General features: G+C 42.8%; 1 protein-coding gene across 1 annotated transcript; it reads left to right on the plus strand.

Moving 5' to 3' along the window:
• The first annotated feature begins 1,645 nt into the window (after nt 1–1,645).
• On the plus strand, nt 1,646–19,807 carry gja5a (gap junction protein, alpha 5a). The gene is given in 4 exon segments (XM_080412528.1): nt 1,646–1,859; nt 16,957–17,340; nt 17,343–17,371; nt 17,373–19,807. Coding segments are annotated over 3 exon segments (1,146 nt in total). The 5' UTR covers nt 1,646–1,859; nt 16,957–16,998; the 3' UTR covers nt 18,148–19,807.
• The last annotated feature ends 929 nt before the right edge of the window (nt 19,808–20,736 follow it).

Genomic DNA, 20,736 nt, shown 5'->3' on the forward strand with positions numbered 1-20,736 from the left:
TAGGCCATGACATCGGTAAGATATGGCGCATTAACTGATGTACTGCAGTTTATCAATAGAGGCAGCAAAGTGGAAGGCATAAATGACATGCCTAGCAATAATATTTAGACTTTTTACTATTCCATTGAATTAGCTATTCGCTGATGATAAACAGAGTTGGTCCTAACCTGAACAATGAATGGAAATGACTGAGGTAAACCTGACCCCGGGAAAAGGTGTTACTGGGAAAATTGCTGTAAACTTGACCTGTTAAGCCTTTAGGGGATGGAGAATGTGGCATTAGCCTTGGTCGGTGTGATGGAAAGAGATGATTGTAAGGAGGACATGGTCAGTTATCCATTTTAAGATCTGTCCATTCCTCTGAGTGTGTATGTCCAGGTGTCTTTCTCATTTGAGAAAATGTTGAGAAGTTCTCACAAGTTGAGCAGATGCAGAGTCACAGACTGTCATTTCATTGGCATTGTGTGTGTGTGTGTGTGTGTGTGTGTGTGTGTGTGTGTGTGTGTGTGTGTGTGTGTGTGTGTGTGACTGTGCGTGCGCGCGCGTGCGTGCGTGCATGTGTGTGCACAAATTGCACACGTGCACGTGTGTGCCCCCACTACATAATTACAGTTGTTTGAATAACCGCCTTTGCACAACGTTCGCCCCTCAGCAAGGAGGAACCGAACCTGCAAAGCTTACCATTACATAATGCTGTCATGTTATCTACAGGCGTGTGGATGGGAAGCAGGGATCCAGACACTGCATATGGCATAGGAGAGGAACCAGAGGAAGGGAGAGAGAATGGGGGGGGGGACTCAAGAGGTCTTTGAGTTCTTACTCCAGAGACTGTGTGGCATCACAAACCTCACCAGCCAGAGAGGGGCAAGCCTGTGTGCGAGGTAGGTAGTTCCATCACAACCAAACTACCTCTTGGTCCTCCTGGGACAAGTTGCATTTGTCAGCGTGCTGATTAGATGAAATATTCTTTAACCCATTCAATCCGGGAACGCATCTGTGTGATTTTAGATTTGAGCTATAACCATTATTTTATACTTAAGCTATTCAAAAATAGCAGATATACAAGTGCCGCGCGACGAGCTTGTAGATCTGCTATTTAAAAAAAAATCTTGAACATTTGTGCAAATAATTTTTTTTTTTTTTTTTTAACTCAAATATTTGCTTCTGGGGGTCCCTGGAACAACATATTTTGATGGGTAAAACCATCATACCCAAAATTACATGTATTTGGCCACTGACCAAACATAGAAACATAGAAATCTACAATAACAGTACTAGCAGCTGACAATATAGTTCAATAACAAAGCTTTCCAACACCATAAAGTCCACTCTGCCTATACTCTGTCACAGTACGAACTGTAGATAGTAAAGACGTGGAACAAGGAGTAAATAAAAGCACTCTGAAAGTTTACTCAGAGCGGAATTGCCATTGATCCCTGAAAACAATTCCACTTCCCTTCTTGTTGCTGAAGAATTCTTCCCAGCGAAACTAGAGTGCCAGGGATGTAAGGAGAGGGGAGGGTGGGGAGGAGAGAGGAGAAAGGGAGGGCGGGGGGGTGTGTGTGTGTGGTGGGGGGGGGGGGGGGGGGTGGCTAGCTCTCTCGTGATGCCCCCGCTTTTCTTCTCATGCCCCATGTACAGAACAACACTTGGTCCTGGGACGAGACAAAGCTCAGATGCAGGGCAACTGTTGAGATCTCTCTGAAGAGCTCCATCACCATCTGACACTACACAAGGTCTATTGGTCTTTAGAGTGGCTCAACTACATTATCACCACTCAACTGTCCATTGACGTGAGGGAAGGAACAATGCTTTGATCGACCAGACCAGTCTTCTCGGGTATACATCGCCCAGAACAGGTAATCAGACAAATACTCCTCTAGGGGGACACCTCAAATCTGTCAGGTTGTTACCATTTTTAAAGGCAAGAATACCGTGTTGACATATTTAATTAAAAGTCTTGTCGTTCCACCACAGATACATTTCTTGAAATTATGTTATACACTAAAACTAAATGACAATTAATTTTTTTCCAGTGTGACTTTTATTCTAATGTCTCTTGCTAGTTTAATTGCAGGTAACTAGGCAAATGTAATAACTTCTACTTGTGCTGTGGGCATGCAAAAAGCCTCAGCAGCAGCAGATATACGGTGACAGTGAAAAGTGTTGGAGTGTAGTGCAATGAAGTCTGTGTGAGAAAGATGATGTCTCTTTGGAGCTTGAGCAGATTGATTATAGGAGGCCTGGTGTGTGTCAGTGTCTCCTTTGTCCCTAGCAGGTACAGCTGTCACCACATTCTCCCCGTTCTCTCTCTCTCTTCCTTCTCTTTCTCTTTACCTGTTTCATAAACTAATGGCAGAACTAGAGTGTATTATTAACCACTTTAACCCAATGTCCCTATTCTGAGCCTATCATAATGGGCGAAGAATTGAGGAATATAGCGAAAAGAGCAGATAAGGTCACACCGCGTTGCAACGTGACATGTTGTGAGCTTGTCCATCTGCTATATTTGCTATTTGACGTACAGCAAGGTATAGGGTTTAGGTTTAGGGTTTAGGTTTTAGGTTTAGGTTTAGGTTTAGGTTTAGGTTTAGGTTTAGGTTTAGGGTTTAGGGTTTAGGTTTAAATTAAGCACTGTGTTTTTAAGGTTGAAATAAGAATGAATGCTGATAACATGAACCCGGGATTGCATGGACTCAATTGCCAATGTATGCCATCATGCCATCATACTGTAGATCTCCTCATTTTCCCATGTCTGTCCAAATATCACCCAAATAATAATAATAATAATAATAATAATAATAATAATAATAATAATAATATTAATATTAAAAACACACAGAGTTATTCAAATGTGAATGACTGCGAATCTGTGTTCATCATTTCTATTTTAGTGTATTCAAGTTTTTTCCTGAAGCAACACTTTATTTTAAAAATAGGATATTGAGTTTTGTGTAAATTATTTCATTAATTTCATTGTTCTGAACTCATTTCCTTTAATATTTCCAAGGTATGTAGGCCTATTTATGTAGTACATAGTTGTGTGAATTTCTCACAAAAAAACTCAGAGCCTTTTTAAATGTATTATAACAAAGTTGACATGTGAAAAATGCTTAGGCCAAGATAATAACACGAATACGATCCAGTTTCCACCCCGGAAATAGCAACGAATCAAGGATTGCAATCTGAAATGTATTTGACAGAAATGTTCCCTCTGTGGTGAACACACCTGGCAGTTGCCTGGCTGCAGGGCTCCAGTTAAATGCCATGCAGTTAAACAATAGCTCATAACAGGACTGTGGGTCTGTGTACAATAGTGGGCAGATGAACATCCAGACAGCCATGTAAGGTAGCAGGCAGCAGATCAGTTCGCTCGCTCCGGCCGGTGTGACTGATGTGTGCCAGCCCGGATCCACCATTGGGCTATAAGTGGTGCCCTGGTGGTCGGGTGACAGGTGACCCCGGTCTTTGTGTGTTTGGGAAGTATATTCGCCACCATCCCAACGACAGCCCTGCCCAGAGATGTTGCTATCCTGAGTTTACCCCTGGGCCCCCTACCCCCCTATAACAGCTATACTTAATCCTGCTCATCCTTGATCTCAGTGCCTAGCACCCACGGGGGTAATGATACTAGAGTCCCTCATATTTGCCCTGACATCTGAACAGTTGCTGCATGTGCACGTTTAAAAATACTGGGTATTGAGCACGTGTGCAAGTTCAACTTCAAGCGGCATATGCCTTGGATTCGCGAAAAGTTATCTGAGGAAGATCTTCCCTTTAATCGCTATATTTCAGCATTACAACTCCTAATTTATACTTTCCTGTATGACCGTGTCCCAAGTCAAGGATAACTGAAAAACGTGATGTGATGCGTAACATTTTTAGATGAAAATCAATAATTCCTCAATTGGAAATCAGTTATTTTTCAGTAGAAAATCAGTTATTTTCAGCGTGAGTGACATGGTCATACGAATATAAATTGCCTTTTTGGTTTGTGAGGGTAAGTTGTCGTTCAGACAAGAGGCAGGTTGTGTGAGTGTGTGTGTGTGTGTGTGTGTGTGTGTGTGTGTGTGTGTGTGTGTGTGTGTGTGTGTGTGTGTGTGTGTGTGTGTGTGTGTGTGTGTGTGTGCGTGCGTGCGTGCGTGCGTGCGTGCGTGCGTGCGTGCGTGCGTGCGTGCGTGCGTGCGTGCGTGCGTGCGTGCGTGCGTGCGTGCGTGCGTGCGTGCGTGCGTGCGTGTGCGTGTGTGTGTGTGTGCTTGGGCATTGAGGGACAAAAAGTTACATTATTAATTAATCATTATTTTTTAAATAACAGAGTCTTAGCGCTGACTGTTCATGTGCCCTTTCCACTACGGTTTAGAATGCGGTGTGGTGGAGAACTGGTTCTGCTGGTGCTTCCACCTCAGCCCTCAGGAGGCTGCCCCAAAATCACTAATCTAAGATATTTAACTACACTGCAGTAGTGTAATCCAAATTTAGGAGCTTTTATCAGCCTGGAACAATTCAGAGGGTCAAAAAACACCATTTTTGGTGGCCTGCCTTCAGAATCCTGTGAGGCCCACATGACAACTTCGCCCCTTAGTGGTATTTTTTTAAAATCAAATGCAGGGAAACACAAACATGGGGCCTGCAGTCCAAATTTGGCCATCCATGATTTGTCAAGTAGATATACACTCCTCTAAATGATGGGTGACTCAATGTTTCCCGTACATCCCATGTAATGACATGCTCTACCGATGTGTTGTGCAGATAATGCTTTCAAGGTAAAATACTGTGACCTCAATCTGAGACTACTGGAATATCTGCCTCACTTGCCAGATTGTTTAGCCCTAACTCAACCAAACCTCTCAGAGATACATAATGATTTGGCACTACTAACAGCACAATGTCATGTATACACTTCTTGATCTGTGGGTGTCTAAACATGGCTCCATCAGAGGGGGCCTATAGCAAAGATGTATGCGCACCAGGCACCACATAAGTGAACATGTGTTTGCAAGCAGTACATCGTAGCCCTCTATGGGGATAGGGACGGTGCAGTATGTCAAACATGGCTGAGTGCTGAGATGAGTGTATATCAAGGAGAGACAGTGGATGTTTAATTCAACTCTGCCCCCTGTTGTCCCTGCTAAGGGGCTAAGCTGATAGTACAGTATAGGTGATGGTCGTAAATTGACAATGTCTGGTAAGATAACCACCATTCATCAAACAAACAACAAAATAAACATTTATTCATCATGGTTGTTTGTATTATAATATTAACTGTGATTAACTACAATAGAAAGAGTCCTCACTATGCTGTGTTGTTGTGATGAACTAAGATTGCACATTGCGACGCCTACATGTGTGAAGTATGTTTGGTTAAGAAACTAGAAATACGGCTTTGCAGTCGTGTGCCTCCACCAAGCAGTTGCAGTTTACATCAGTGTCTGCCCAGACTCATAGTATATTTGGTGAAGACTTTGAAGGAATTTAATGAACATGTGAGGTCACACAGTAACCTTGACCTTTGACCTTCTAAACAGTTCATCATTCAGTCCAAGTGGACATTTGCGTCAAATGTCATGAAATTCCCTCAAGGTGTTCCTGAATCCTGAGATACCATGTTCACGACTCGAGGTTGGGATGGATGGACAGACAGAACGTAGAGTATGTATAGACACAGAGAGATGGAAGGACGGACGGACGAACACACGGGCACTCCAAAAACATAATGCCTCCAGCCACGGCTGTCTGCCGCAGAGAATTAATTTTTTCTCCAAGATTAACACTGCAGCCATGTCCTCGAGATTTCGTGTTTACAAGGTTGGAACGGATAAACGGACGGATGGGCTGACAGATATAGACTGACGGACAGACAACCCAAAAACAATTAATCTCTATCCAGGTACGCTGTCCTATCTAAGGCACTACCTGGAAGGCCGTGTAGTGAGTACAGCCAGGCATGGCATCAGATTGTTGTTTTGCTGCCCAGAGAGAACTCACAGTATTCATTCTCGTAGCTCCGCTTCGGGGCAAATTACTGGATGCCAGTCATAGACTAGGAACACTGGAATGCTGTTTAGTTGCCATATTGTCTGCCTGTCTTCACCCTAAATTTGTCAGTGGTCTGGCTTCTGTTCAGACCAGGACATATCGATGTCTGTGCATGCAGATTCGGTTGAAGTCCATTCCCAGTAATGACTGTCAAATTGTACGTATCCCACTCTTACAGGCGCACAGGGTTTAGTATGGCACTCAGAGCAAAGACGTCAGTTCCTCTCTTCAATTCGTCTCTCAGCTCAACTCAACCCCCCATAAACATAGTAAGCGTTTCTCTCCAGGGTACCATAAAAACTCTCCAATACTTCATCAAGCCTAACATGAAGCAACACACGCACCATTCCTGTACTGTGATCAATGTCACAGGGAAATAATTCAGTGCTGTGCAATGCCCTATTTGTGCAGCCCTCAGTTCTGATTCGTCTCATAATCAGGTTGTCCATTACTTTGCCACAGATATTATAAACAAATGTGACAGCCATGATGGTGCACAGGCAAACCAGAGAGCTCAGTGTGGGGTACAGAGTATCACAGTAAATCCCTGGTTATTACCCATCTTCCAGAGAACCACTAGGAGCCCAGGTAACATGGACTACTATGGTATAATGTGCAGTTACAGCAGCTAAGGCCAGTACATGCTCCTTCCAACGTCGGAAAAACTTCTGGTTCGGACATGGCTTTCCGAACTATAGTTCGGAGAGTCAGGACATCTGGGGGTGCACGAGTTCTGATAAAATGGTTTTGAGACCGCCCATCAGAAGTTCAGAATGACGTCAATTTCTAGTTATAACACCTCCCTTTCTGAACAATGTTTGGACGTTGGAAGAAGCATGTACAGTATCCACACGTTTCCTAGGGCGTTGTGGGCATCACTTCCTGTCGATTTGATCCCTGATACCTGGTCAAATCGACAGGAAGTGATGCCCACACAACGCTTTAGGAAACTTGTGGATAGGCCTTTACACTTCACTGGAACTCCTCCACTGTGGAATGGGGGTCTCTCTCTCTCTCTCTCTCTCTCTCTCTCTCTCTCTCTCTCTCTCTCTCTCTCTCTCTCTCTCTCTCTCTCTCTCTCTCTCTCTCTCTCTCTCTCTCTCTCTCTCTCTCTCTCTCTCTCTCTCTCTCTCTCTCTCTCTCTCTCTCTCTCTCTCTCTCTCTCTCTCTCTCTCTCTCTCTCTCTCTCCTCAAATAAAATCTCCCCATATTATTCAGCTGCACAACAATGCACTTTTGTTATGTCACTTTGATTTCTAGCTCAGAGCTCAGAGCATGAGCCTGCAGTTCTATAAAGGCAGAGTTCCTTTTAATACAGCTGCTCCCTCTTGTCCTTCGGAAATCATATTGTTTGAAATTGCTTCCTCTGAGAGCAGGGAAAGGGAAGTTGAAGGAGGAGACAGAGACTGCAGGTTCACCCCAACCGGTTCAGATTCCATTCTGTCTGCCTCTCTAGGACTACAAAAGATTCCCACCATTGCCACTGTGTGTGTGTGTGTGTGTGTGTGTGTGTGTGTGTGTGTGTGTGTGTGTGTGTGTGTGTGTGTGTGTGTGTGTGTGTGTGTGTGTGTGAGCATATACTGATGACATCAGGGATCTCCATATATGGGCATATCGGTCGGATCGGCGGTGCAGCGTAGGGCCGCGTAGCATCCCGAACCTCTAGTTTATTTATATTTCCCGGAATAGTGACATTTGCATCTGAGATATATATGTCACAGGACGATTGAATAACCAGGACGATTGAAGACAGAGCGCTCGTTTTTAGGCACGGGGCTTCGGGGCGAGGCGGGGCTTTGATGCGACGCGGACCTGTCTGTTGTTGTTCCCCCCCACGTAGCAACCAGGAAGCTACGCTAGGGGAATGCTGAACACGCGTTCACACGCACGTGATAATAGTTATTGTCCATGACGGAGGCGCGCCGACTCAGCAGAGCTTGAGGCCGAGGAGGCGCGAGTGCCCGCGCTGACCGGCCGATGCTCTGATAGTCGACACAGCGCCGTCCGAGTTGTAAACCGATAGGGACAGAATAGTTATTTTCATGGATCACTGTGTGTGTGTGTGTGTGTGTGTGTGTGTGTGTGTGTGTGTGTCTCAGGGAGAAACTAAAACAATGCGTGTGTGCGCGGGCGCGTGCATGCGCGCGCGCATGTGTGTGCATGCGTGTGCGTGTGCGTGTGCGCGTGCGCACAAACGCGCACGCACACACACACACACACACACACACACACACACACACACACACACACACTCCCTCTAGTCTGGCTTGCATTGCCCTCTAGCGTTGGTTTTACAGAATTGCCTGAAAACAAGCGCTCCTTCTTCAATCGTCCTGGTTATTCAATCGTCCTGTAACATATACACACAGTATATATTATGAAACTTAAGCCCAACATGGGATATTGTACTTGCTGGGTCAGGCTGGACATAAACAGGTGAGGAAAGCCTGTTGTCAGTATTCACTGATAAGAGCAAGGCTGTTTCAGTCATGTTCACCTCCTGCTATTGTGATAACCTTACTCCCTTCCTTTGCCCTGGCCCTAAGCCTGCCTTTCATGGTGAAGGCTGTGAGTGAGTTGCCTGAGTCGGTATTGTACATAGGGTGCCTTCCATGGACAGCCCAATGGCACAATCATGAACTAATGACATAAACAGGCTAACTCTTAAACTCACTAGTAGATGGAACAAAGAGCGTTGTTTCAAAAACCTTCTTGTGTTAAGTGTCAGTGTGGCACGGCGTGGACAGAGGTTGAACATTTCCTTTCTCATGGGTTCTCATGGTGTGTTTTTTTTCTTTCGCCACAGTTAAAATAAAGCCTTTAAATAGTGTCATACATAGTCTAGATCAGGGGTGTCAAACTCATTTTGGTGTCCGGGCAAGATTGGTCAAATGGTGACTTGATGTGGGCAGGAACCAGTTGCGGACGCACATGCTCGCTCACACGCATTCAGTTATACAGCATTGTTTTTCAATCTGTTGTCTTGTCTCAGAAAACAAACAATGCAATTTGTAACAATAATAATAATAATAATAATAATTATTATAATTATTATTATTATTATTATTACCCTTATTATTATTATTATTATTATTATTATTATTATTATTATAAACCATTTTAAGTAGAATAATTCAATTTGAAGTTAAACAATACCTGTGTGTGGGTGGTTAAATAATTACATTTATAGAACAGTGGTGTAAAGTAACTAATTACATTTACTCAAGTACTGTACCTAAGTAAAGATTTGACGTAGTTTTACTACTAGACTCTAGATGGAAAGTGGGGTCCACGCACATAGGGTTGATTTTTTTTCCACCACTTGTTTTTTCTTCTTCTTCATCCTGAAGTGTGTATTTTAAGAATCTGCCAGGTCTGAAATAATGTCCCATGGGCTTCATTTTTAACCCTTTACTACACATAACCCAAACCTGAAAATGGAAGAAATAGAAAATACCACAACTTTTGAAGGACACAACCAGAGACAAATAAATAAAGAAATCCCATACAATTTGGACACAAGGAATTAATTAAAGTGGTTATTATTAAGATTCAAGCACATCTTGACTCTTGTAGGCTACAGGGCAAAAACAGCACAAAAAAAAAACTGAGCCGAAATAATCACATATATATTTCAGTTTTTACTAAATACTTTCTCTTAATCCTTGAAGTGTGGTTTTTAAGATTCTGCCATGTACCAGACTGAAATAATGTCCCACTGGTTCATTTTTTAACCCTATGTTAACACTTATCCTACCCAAACCCAAAAAGGGAAAGATAGCAAATATTTGGAAGTATACAACATACAAATTAACACAATTTCCGTACAATTTGGAATTCATTAAAATTGGTATTATTAAGATTCAAGCATATCTTGACTCTATTAGGCTAAAGGACAAAAACAGCACCAAAAAAAACTGAGCTGAAAATGTTCATATCATATATTTCTGTTTTTACTAAATAGTTCTTACCAACTGCATGCCATGTACCAGACTGAAATAATGTCCCACAGGGTTAATTTTTAACCCTATGTTACACCCAAAAAGGGAAATATAGCAAATATCTGGAAGTATACGACATACAAACAAACACATATTCCATACAATTTGGACTTGAGGAATTAAAGGGATATTTCACTTTCAACATTTTTTTTGTCATTTTATCGTCTACTCAGGCCTTTGTGAGCCCCCCGGACAGTTTTTAAGTTGCTCCATTCAGTATTTAGATATTTGATATAAATGTTATCAGACACGCCCCCTTCCTATACAAACCCATTGTAACTTCAAACTCCATTTTAACCATGTTAGATTCATCAAAAACACCCGTCCTTGGTTCTGGTGACTCATACCGCCCCCCTAATACGCGAGGGGGCCGTGTTTTTTATTTATTTTTAATATTGTTTTAGGAAATGAAAAAAATAAAATGCAATAAAAAAATAAAATGAAATAAATGAAAAAAATATTCGGAAAAACCCCCTCACGCATTAGGAGGGCAGGGTGAGTCACCAGAACGAAGGACGGGTGTTTTAGATGAATCTAACATGGTTAAAATTTAGTTTGAAGTTACAATGGGTTTGTATAGGAAGGGGGCGTGTCTGATAAAATGAATATCAAATATCTAAATACTGAATCAAGCAACTTAAAAACTGTCTGGGGGGCTCACAAAGGCCTGAGTAGATGATAAAATGACCAAAAGTTTTTTTGAAAGTGAAATATCCCTTTAATTAAAATAATATTATTAAGCATATCTTGACTCCATTTTAGGGCAAAAATTAAAGAAACTGAGCTAACAATGTTCAGATTACATCTCATCTACATTTGTCTTTTTACTAAATACTTGTTTTCTTGCCAACAATTTTCTCATAATCCTTGGAGTGTGTATTTAAAGATTCTGCCTGGTACCAAGCTGATAAGGTTGTGTGCGCCACGTGTGTGTGTGTGTGTGTGTGTGTGTGTGTGTGTGTGTGTGTGTGTGTGTGTGTGTGTGTGTGTGTGTGTGTGTGTGTGTGTGTGTGTGTGTGTGTGTGTGTGTGTGTGTGTGCGTGTAGGAAAAGGTAGAAAGGTCAAAAACCAAAAGGTATGGAATGCCATTCCACAGGTCTTGAGAGCTGGGACTAAAAAAGGTCAGCCTCTGTGGAAATGTTTAAGAACCACTTACAAACATTACTGTTTAAACAAGCATTTGTGGAATGTCTTAGATTTGTTGTGTTTTTGTTGTTTTTAAGCTGGAGGAGGCAGAAATGCTGTTTCACAGGTCTTGAGGGTGTGTCCCTAAAGCTGGCTCCAGACCAATCCAAATCGGCCCGACTTTGGGCCGATTTGGCTTCGGGAAGCGTCGGCCAGTCGGTTAGGGGTCCGTCGGCCAGTCGGTTAGGGGTCCGTCGGGACCTTTTCGGCCGACCCAGAGCCGACCGAACATGTTCAGCTTTTTAGCCGACTGGCAGAGCAGTGGCAGTGACAACAAAGGGCTGTCGGTGTTGCCAGATTATGTGAGAGAAACAAGCGACCATGTCTATGAAAACCTACATTCACTGTTTCTCGTTGTTGCTCCCAGAGAGAGAGAGAGAGATTGATTGATTTGACCTAGTTTTGCGCAGTTTTGGTGCGCAACACAACCCTCGTTTAAGTGAATTGCTTTCACCTGCTGCTGCTGTGTGGAGCGCAGTGGTGGAAAAAGTACTCAAATGTTTTACTTAAGTAAAAGTATCAATACTGCAATGTAGAAGTACTCCGTTACAAGTAAAAGTCCCGAATTAAAAATGTACTTGAGTGAAAGTACAAAAGTATTGGTATCAAAATGTACTTAAAGTACCAAAAGTAAAAGTACTCAAATGTTTGAAAATAGCAGATCTACAAGCTCACAACGCGTCGCTTCGCGACGCGTTGTGAGCTTGTAGATCGGCTATTTTCAAATAGCCTAGGTATAAAATAGAGCTAAAGTGGTTACTGTATGTTTTATAATGTAATAATTTATATCTGCAAAGTAACTAATAACTAAAGTTTTCAAATAATTGTAGTGGAGTAAAAGTAGAATATTTTCCTCAGAGATGTATGGAGTAGAAGTAAAAGTACTGAAAATTAGAAATACTCCAGTAAAGTAAAAAATCCTCAAAAGTGTACTTAAGTACAGTACTTGAGTAAATGTACTTAGTTACTTTACACCACTGGCGGAGTGTGCGCTACAGGGCATATCTCCAAGCCAGGCCGGCCTGGCTTGGAGATAGAGACCCGGGTGAGACCCGGGTGAGACCCGGGTGACCTACCCAGGCTCATGAAATTCATATGCAGGCATAGTAGCCAATTAGAATGAAATCCGCAAAAACGGACTCATATACTGATACAGAACCATATATTGGCTATTATATTATGGCTGTCGGGTGGAAATCTTGTATGTTCCTTTTTTATTATTATTTAAAAACAATTTAAAATCGTGAAAATAGCCAATCTACAAGCTGTAATTATTAATAATTAAGAAATACTATATTTTAAAGAGTGAAAAATCAACTAAAGTCATTATTAGTGCAAGTTCATTCACATTTCATTTGAATGAAAATAACTTGTGGGTAAAATACATTCTGTGAATCTAATGTGATTAATGTGACCCCTACTTCAGTCAGTGAAGTCCAGGGCTGAATGTGACATATTGAGACCTATATAACTAAATATTGGTCATTTGCCAACACATTATTTTGTGAAATAAATGGGTTATATTTCACAGATAGTTATACTATTCTTATAATATATTAAAATACAATGATCCTTAACCTTCAAGTTAAATGCATTATTTCCGTGGACTTAAAAATCATTTTTGGACTTAAAAATCATTATTATTTTTTTGGATGGCCTTCCTGCCCTGGCAGGAAGACCGGGCAGGGCCTTTGTGCCCTCCAAAAAATTACAACACCAAAGGCCAAGTGGCCTTGCCCCTAAAATGACGAAATTCCAGGCTTGAATGCAATAGATGTACTCTGAGTCTGTTACAAGTAAAAGTCCAGAATTCAACATTTACTTGAGTAAAAGTACTAAAGTATTGGTATAAAAATGTACTTAAAGTACCAAAAGTAAAAGTACAAAAATGTTTGAAAATAGCAGATCTACAAGCTCAGAACGCGTGCATCGCAACACGTTGTGAGCTTGTAGATCTGCTATTTTCAAATAGCTTATAGGTATAAAATAGGGCTAAAGTGGTTAATGTATGTTTCATAATGATTTATATCTGCAAAGTAACTAGTAACTAAACATTTCAAATAATTGTTGTGGAGTACAAGTATAGACAATTGGAAATACTCCAGTAAAGTAAAAGTACCTCAAAATTGTACTTAAGTACAGTACTTGAGTAAATGTACTAGTTACTTACACCACTGCACGTCAGTGAAGAAAAAACGCTGGGAACATCCCTAAGTGGCTTTGCAGGGAAACAAGCCCAAAGTCGCTTATAATAAGCAGACCTGGCAACGCTGGCACGCTAAAAGTCAAATTAGCACATGAATGGCCAGTCGGCTGACAGACTTAAATGGTAACTTTTGCCAACCGAATACCAGTCTGTTGCAGTCTGGAGTAGTCTGCAATAGTCTGGACGAGTCTGTTTGGTGCGGAGTTGCCTTAAAGGACACAAAGCCTGGGGTCCCTCAGAGAGGAGAGAGAGAGAGAGAGAGAGAGAGAGAGAGAGAGAGAGAGAGAGCGAGAGAGAGAGAGAGAGAGAGAAACATGTACTTCCAAGTCATAATCATGGCCATTTCACAGTGGGGGGTGACGAGAGGCAGATAAGAACCAGAGTCATCATCAGCCAGGCATTGCCAAGCACTATGCAGCAGAATATATAGAAGAAAATGACTTCCGCAGGGAAATGACAATGACAACTGAGAAAGCACAGCAGCTTGTGGATTACACTCAGAAAGAAGTGGGATGGTAAGATAATATAACATGTATATGTACACTGTAAAGTCCTGAGGGTTTATCTGTATGTGTGTGTGTATATAAAATATACACTGCACACATATAATATAAATTCTACACTGTACGTGTGTGTGTGTGTATATATATATATATATATATATATATATATATATATGTCTGTGTCTCTGTGTCTCTGTGTGCATATCTCTCTGTCTGTGTCTCTGTGTGCACTAATCCTCAGCCCTGTGTGCAGCCAAGTAAATGTCCAATATAGACGTACCATACATCAAATGAAAGGTCTTTGAAAACTGAACACACCTGTCAAGGTTGCGTTTAAGCCCGCCCCTTCCCCCGGAAGCCACGCCCCGGAGAAGGCTCCTAAAAACTCCCCATTGAAACCCCATGTTAAATGAAAAGTGCCCGAATCGCTCCGAAACTTTTTCTACCCCCCCTAAGTGGGGGTCTACGAACAAATACTTCGGGCTCGGATTTTGGCTCCGCCCCCCGGAAGTGGGTGAAACAGGCACTTCAAAACACTTTGTTGAATTGTTCAAAAACATTCAAAGTTTTTTTTTTGTGAATTTGTATTTTTCTAAGATGCTCCTTTTAACGCAGATTTTTTTTCTATTTTTTATATATTTTTTTATTGGTTACTTTTTTTTAGATGATTTCTTTTCATTATTATTTTTTTTTTTTGGCGTTCGCTTCCCGCGTCTTACTTGTAATATATATATATATATATATATACATATATAAAATATGTGTGTGTGTGTGTGTGTGTGTGTGTGTGTGTGTGTGTGTGTGTGTGTGTGTGTGTGTGTGTGTGCATGCGTCCTATAACTACTGCTGTCAATATACATTAGTTCTGGATCTTTGTGCGATGTGTTGCACCCTATAAGTAGGCCTATACACCCTTTTATTGATTTTATTGACACACACACACACACACACACACACACACACACACACACACACACACACACACACACACACACACACACACACACACACACACACACACACACACACACACACACACACACACACACACACACACACACACACACACACACACACACACACACACACACACACACACACTCCTGTCCACAAATATTCTCTATACTGCATTAACTTAACTGATGGTGTACATAATGTGGATAGCTTCCTTTTTTAATACACAAGAAGATCATTTGCTATAACCTTGCCAAGTAGCAGCAGTAAATTCAGATGTGTGACGTGCTGGAAAAAGCTGTCAGGCAAAAGACTGTTGTCATCGTCTGTCTTTGGTCACTAATTGCGTAGTAAAAGCTAACAGCAGGTGGGCATACATGGATGGAGGTCTGTGTCTCATGGTCTCTATTTTGAACTCGGATGGGTTTGTTTAACCCTTCGATGATGGGGTCATTTATGAGACCCATAAAGCCGTGTGGCCAGCTGCCTTGTAGGGTCATTTGTTGCTGAGACACATCAGGCTGTCATGTTTGGGTGAAACCCAAACTCTCACTAATACAAGTAAGACGCGCGAACGCGGGAAGCGAACGCCAAAAAAAAAAAATAATAATGAAAAGAAATCATCTAAAAAAAAGTAACCAATAAAAAAATATATAAAAAATAGAAAAAAAATCTGCGTTAAAAGGAGCATCTTAGAAAAATACAAATTCACAAAAAAAAAACTTTGAATGTTTTTGAACAATTCAACAAAGTGTTTGAAGTGCCTGTTTCACCCACTTCCGGGGGGCGGAGCCAAAATCCGAGCCCGAAGTATTTGTTCGTAGACCCCCACTTAGGGGGGGTAGAAAAAGTTTCGGAGCGATTCGGGCACTTTTCATTTAACATGGGGTTTCAATGGGGAGTTTTTAGGAGCCTTCTCCGGGGCGTGGCTTCCGGGGGAAGGGGCGGGCTTAAACGCAACCTTGACAGGTGTGTTCAGTTTTCAAAGACCTTTCATTTGATGTATGGTACGTCTATATTGGACATTTACTTGGCTGCACACAGGGCTGAGGATTAGTGCACACAGAGACACAGACAGAGAGATATGCACACAGAGACACAGAGACACAGAGAGACAGAGACACAACCCAGGCAGAGTTACATAGTAAGCTCCACTTGGTCGGAGGCGCGGCTTCGCCGCGCCTCCTTCCGCGTTCGCAATAAGGGTCAAAGCATGCATGCACACACACACACAGATACACGCACATATGTGCACGCACGCACGCACTCTCTCTCACATATGCACACACACACACACACACACACACACACACACACACACACACACACACACACACACACACAGAGCTGATGGTCCCAGACAGAGTCTATCAAATAGATCCAATCCAAATCACGGGCTGTATGCAGTCAAATCCTGCCTATCAATTTAGCTGAGTGTTTACTATGTATAGGAAGGCAATGTGTGGTAAGAGTGGACGTCATGGCTTTTGTCCAATTAGCCACTGCAGTCATGTGCTGTCGGCAAGATGGAGACTGTGCAGTCCTGTCCAGGTCACAGCATCCCATCAAAAGGACAGCATCTCCTAGCCTCGACCTGCCCCATGGCCCATTGCCCTGTCTGTGACTGTCACACATAGTTTGGCATGAAGCTTTCAGGGATATGAATAAATAACATACATTTATACAAACAACCTCGCTATTTACTTTTGCATGAACCCAGAGCTCACTCTCTCTCTCCTCTCTCTCTCTATCTCTCTCTCTCTCGTGGGAAAAGAGTTGTTCTCATGCCATAGTGTCCATTCCTCAAGCAATTCACAGGGAGAGAAGCTATTTATACACACACCAACGATGCCACCCGCACATAGACACCCACACAAACAGGTCACTGTATCACCACGACAACAGTTGATCAACCGCTGTGACTGTCTATCATGACTCATGTTTCTCTTTTCCGTCTGCTCTCCTCCCCACTTTCTGGATCCCCCTCTCCTCTCGCTCCTTCCTCTTGACCACCCCTCCCCGACCCCCAACCCCCCACCTCCTCCCTCCACCTCCTGTCCCGGTGTCTCAGGTGTACGTGAGTCCAGTGAGCCAAGTGGAAAAAAAAACAGACATGGGCGACTGGAGCCTCCTGGGAAACTTCCTAGAGGAGGTCCAGGAACACTCCACCTCGGTGGGGAAGGTGTGGCTCACCGTCCTCTTCATCTTCCGCATCCTGGTGCTGGGCACCGCCGCAGAGTCCTCCTGGGGTGACGAGCAGAGCGACTTCCTGTGTGACACGCAGCAGCCCGGGTGCACCAACGTGTGCTACGACCGCGCCTTCCCCATCGCCCACATCCGCTACTGGGTGCTGCAGATCGTCTTCGTCTCCACACCCTCGCTCATCTACATGGGCCACGCCATGCACACGGTGCGCGCCGAGGAGAAGCGCAAGAGGAAGGAGAAGGAGGAGAAGGAGGCGGAGGAGGAGGAGGAGACGGGGGGATGCGCAAAGGGGGAGAAGGAGTATCTGCAGCAGAAGGAGAGCGGGCACGAGCCAGCATCCGATGCGATCTTCCGCCCTCGCCTGAAGGGGCCGCTGAAACAGACTTATATCCTGAGCATCCTGATCCGCACGGTGATGGAGGTGACATTCATTGTGGTGCAGTACCTGATCTACGGGGTGTTCCTCACTTCGCTGTACCACTGCAATGTCTGGCCCTGCCCCAACCCCGTCAACTGCTACATGTCACGACCCACAGAGAAGAACGTCTTCATCGTTTTCATGCTGGTGGTGGCCGGGGTGTCTCTGCTGCTCTCGGTGGTGGAGCTCTACCACCTGGCCTATAGGAGGGCTAGGAAGAGCATACGCAAAAAGGCCATGCAAAAGGACAGCCAGAGGGCTGTGGCTGTGTCCACGGCCCCGGAACCCGACAGCCTGTCCCGGCACACCGCTTCCTGCACCCCCCCTCCGGACTTCAGCCAGTGCCTCAGATCACCATCCTCCATGAACCCCTTGACCATGGCATCTCACCCTTTCAACAACAGGATGGCACTCCAACAGAACTCCGTTAACCTGGCCACCGAGCGCCACCACAGCCACGACCACATGGAGGATGAGGCAGACTTCCTGAGGATGAGCTACAACCACGTGCCGACGGAGGTGCCCAACAGCTGCTCCTCGCCATCCTTGCTGCACTCCGGATTCCTGAAGGACAAGCGACGCTTGAGCAAGACCAGCGGCAGCAGCAGCCGTGTTCGTCCAGATGACCTGGCTTGCTAGAACCCCAACGAGAGAGAGGCTGAGAAGGTGTGAGAAGGAGAGAGTTGAACCTTTGGATCCGAAGAGAGATAGAGATCTGTCTAGGCAGAGAATTAACACTGCAGCTGATGAGTTTGTAAAGATAAACAAGAGTTTGTAAAGATAAACAAGGGCGAGCTCTGAATGTTAAATCTGAGTGAAGGGATCAGTCAGTGGGAACAGGCTAACTATACAAATGTGGGTGCTATGCAATATTGGTGTGGCATGGAACACAGAACGGCGACCATAGAGGAGAGTCTAAATGTCCTAAAGTGAAACAAACTAGGGTCTGAGAGTACCCTACAAACATGAAACCCTGCGTTTTATGAACAAAACTATACTCAAGCTTGAATAAAAGACATGTTCCGTAAACTGTAGATGGAAAAAGAAAAATCAGAGCAGGGTAAAAAAAAGAAAGAAAAAAATGTCATATTTGACAATTGCACAATATTATGTTTTTGATATGGAAGTCTAGTTATATCACCACTCACCAATAAGAACCTATATCAGCAGGGAGAGAGAGAGAGAGAGAGAGAGAGAGAGAGAGAGAGAGAGAGAGAGAGAGAGAGAGAGAGAGAGAGAGAGAGAGAGAGAGAGAGAGAGAGAGAGAGAGAGATGAATAAGGCCACCTTCAACTGTCATGAAGTTTTAGACTGACATTGTGACATGCATCTCTGCAATGCAATAATTATTCAGACTGTGGCTCTAAATGGCACAAGCAAATGTTTTTTTGCCTCCCAGCAAAAGTAACATGGAATAAACTGTGAATCTTGCCATTCCATGAACTGGATGTTTACTGACTATGTGCAATGAATTATAACAATCAAGTGAACGTGCCTTAAAGAATAGTGTAAAAAAAAACTTTTTTTATTTTTTACATAGACTGTAAATGTTAAGACAACATGATAACAGTAAATTCACTTCCTTGTGCAACTCTCAGGTTGCAGAATATTTAAAACACGGGTGCCAATTGCAGTATATCTATACATGTTAAATACAGGTATATGAGTCAATTGAATAGGCCTACATCTTATTTGTAAGGTGTCAACACTTCCTTACTAAAATGACTGTGGACAAAATATCATCTTCAAAACAATTGATTAAAATGTATGAGTATAATTCTCATTAGTCATCACATGTGTCAGGGGCGTTTGTATGAAAGAATCATAATTGTATTGAATGTATTCTGAAAGTAGTAACCTACTGGGTTGACAGAATTCAAAGGTTTGAGGGTTCTGCCAATGAGCTGGTTGCCACGGGTTTCAGCCACTAGGTGGAGACATTTCATTTCTTCTCCTTGAAAACCTACAGTGTAACGTTAATAGAAATATCAAATACAATGTTTTAGTGGATGTTTTCCATTAATGTTATAAATGCATAGACTTATTTCAAAGTTGGTTTGGGTCATAACTTCACTTTGTGAAAAGCACTGCTTTTGTAATGTGTGCATGTGTGCGTGTGTGTGTGTGTGTGTGTGTGTGTGTGTGTGTGTGTGTGTGTGTGTGTGTGTGTGTGTGTGTGTGTGTGCGTGTGTTTGTTTGTTTGCGTGTGTGTGTGCGTGTGCGTGTGCGTGTGTGTGCGTGTGTGTGCATGCGTCCTATAACTACTGCTGTCAATATACATTAGTTCTGGATCTTTGTGCACCCTATAAGTTACCCTTTGTCATAACACTTCACAAATCAATAAATTATCAAGAGTTGACTTGTTCTTGTCATTCTTTCTCCAAAGCTGTGTGAATGCCTCCTCAGGAATATTTCACTCAATTGCCAGTTTGCCTCACTGCCATGCCTTCATTGGCCTTTATTTCATAGGCCTAAGAGTAAAAATGTTTAGCTACAGATAGAACACGATCTTTACCTCTACCTCTACCTCTTGCTTCAGTCCCCTCATTCAAACAGTTACATTTACTAACAGGGAACCTTTTCATAAAACATACATATAAACTATGGTTTGAAGTACGTAAAAAGACGGGAAAGACTGAAATATATATATATATACTGTATATCAATGTATGATCTTACTCCTATTCACCCTCTGTTGCCTAAAGCTCTAAGAGATGGAATTACACAAATATGGTTTAGGTAGGGTATTAAGACATTTGGGGACTTGTACGGGTGGGGTTTTAAAACCATTTGAAGATCTTAAAGCTAAATATGATCTTGATAACAGACACTTCTGCAAATTTATACAAATCAGACCCTATATTTCAACAGAACAAGGGGGAAACCTTCAATCTATTAAAAAAAAACTTTTAATAGTATACTGAGTAACAAAAACAGCATTAAAGGGTTAGTATACACTGGCATTAACCACCTCTTGGAAAAGGAGGAGCTTAAGGTAAAGAACAAATGGGAAACTGATCTAGACCACCATTTCGAGGAATGGGTTGAACTGTGTGAAAAAGTACAACACGTCTCTTTTAGCAATAAACACATTCTGACTCAGTTCAACCTCCTACACAGAGTTTATTTCACTCCAGAGAGAATTCATAGAATAGACCACAACAGATCTCAATACTGCCCAAGGTGGGCACTGGAGGGGGGTTCTGGGGGCACCGTCCAGGATAATAAA

This window comes from Gymnoscopelus braueri (assembly GCF_963280865.1).
Source record: "Gymnoscopelus braueri genome assembly, chromosome: 18".
Lineage (NCBI taxonomy): Eukaryota > Metazoa > Chordata > Actinopteri > Myctophiformes > Myctophidae > Gymnoscopelus > Gymnoscopelus braueri.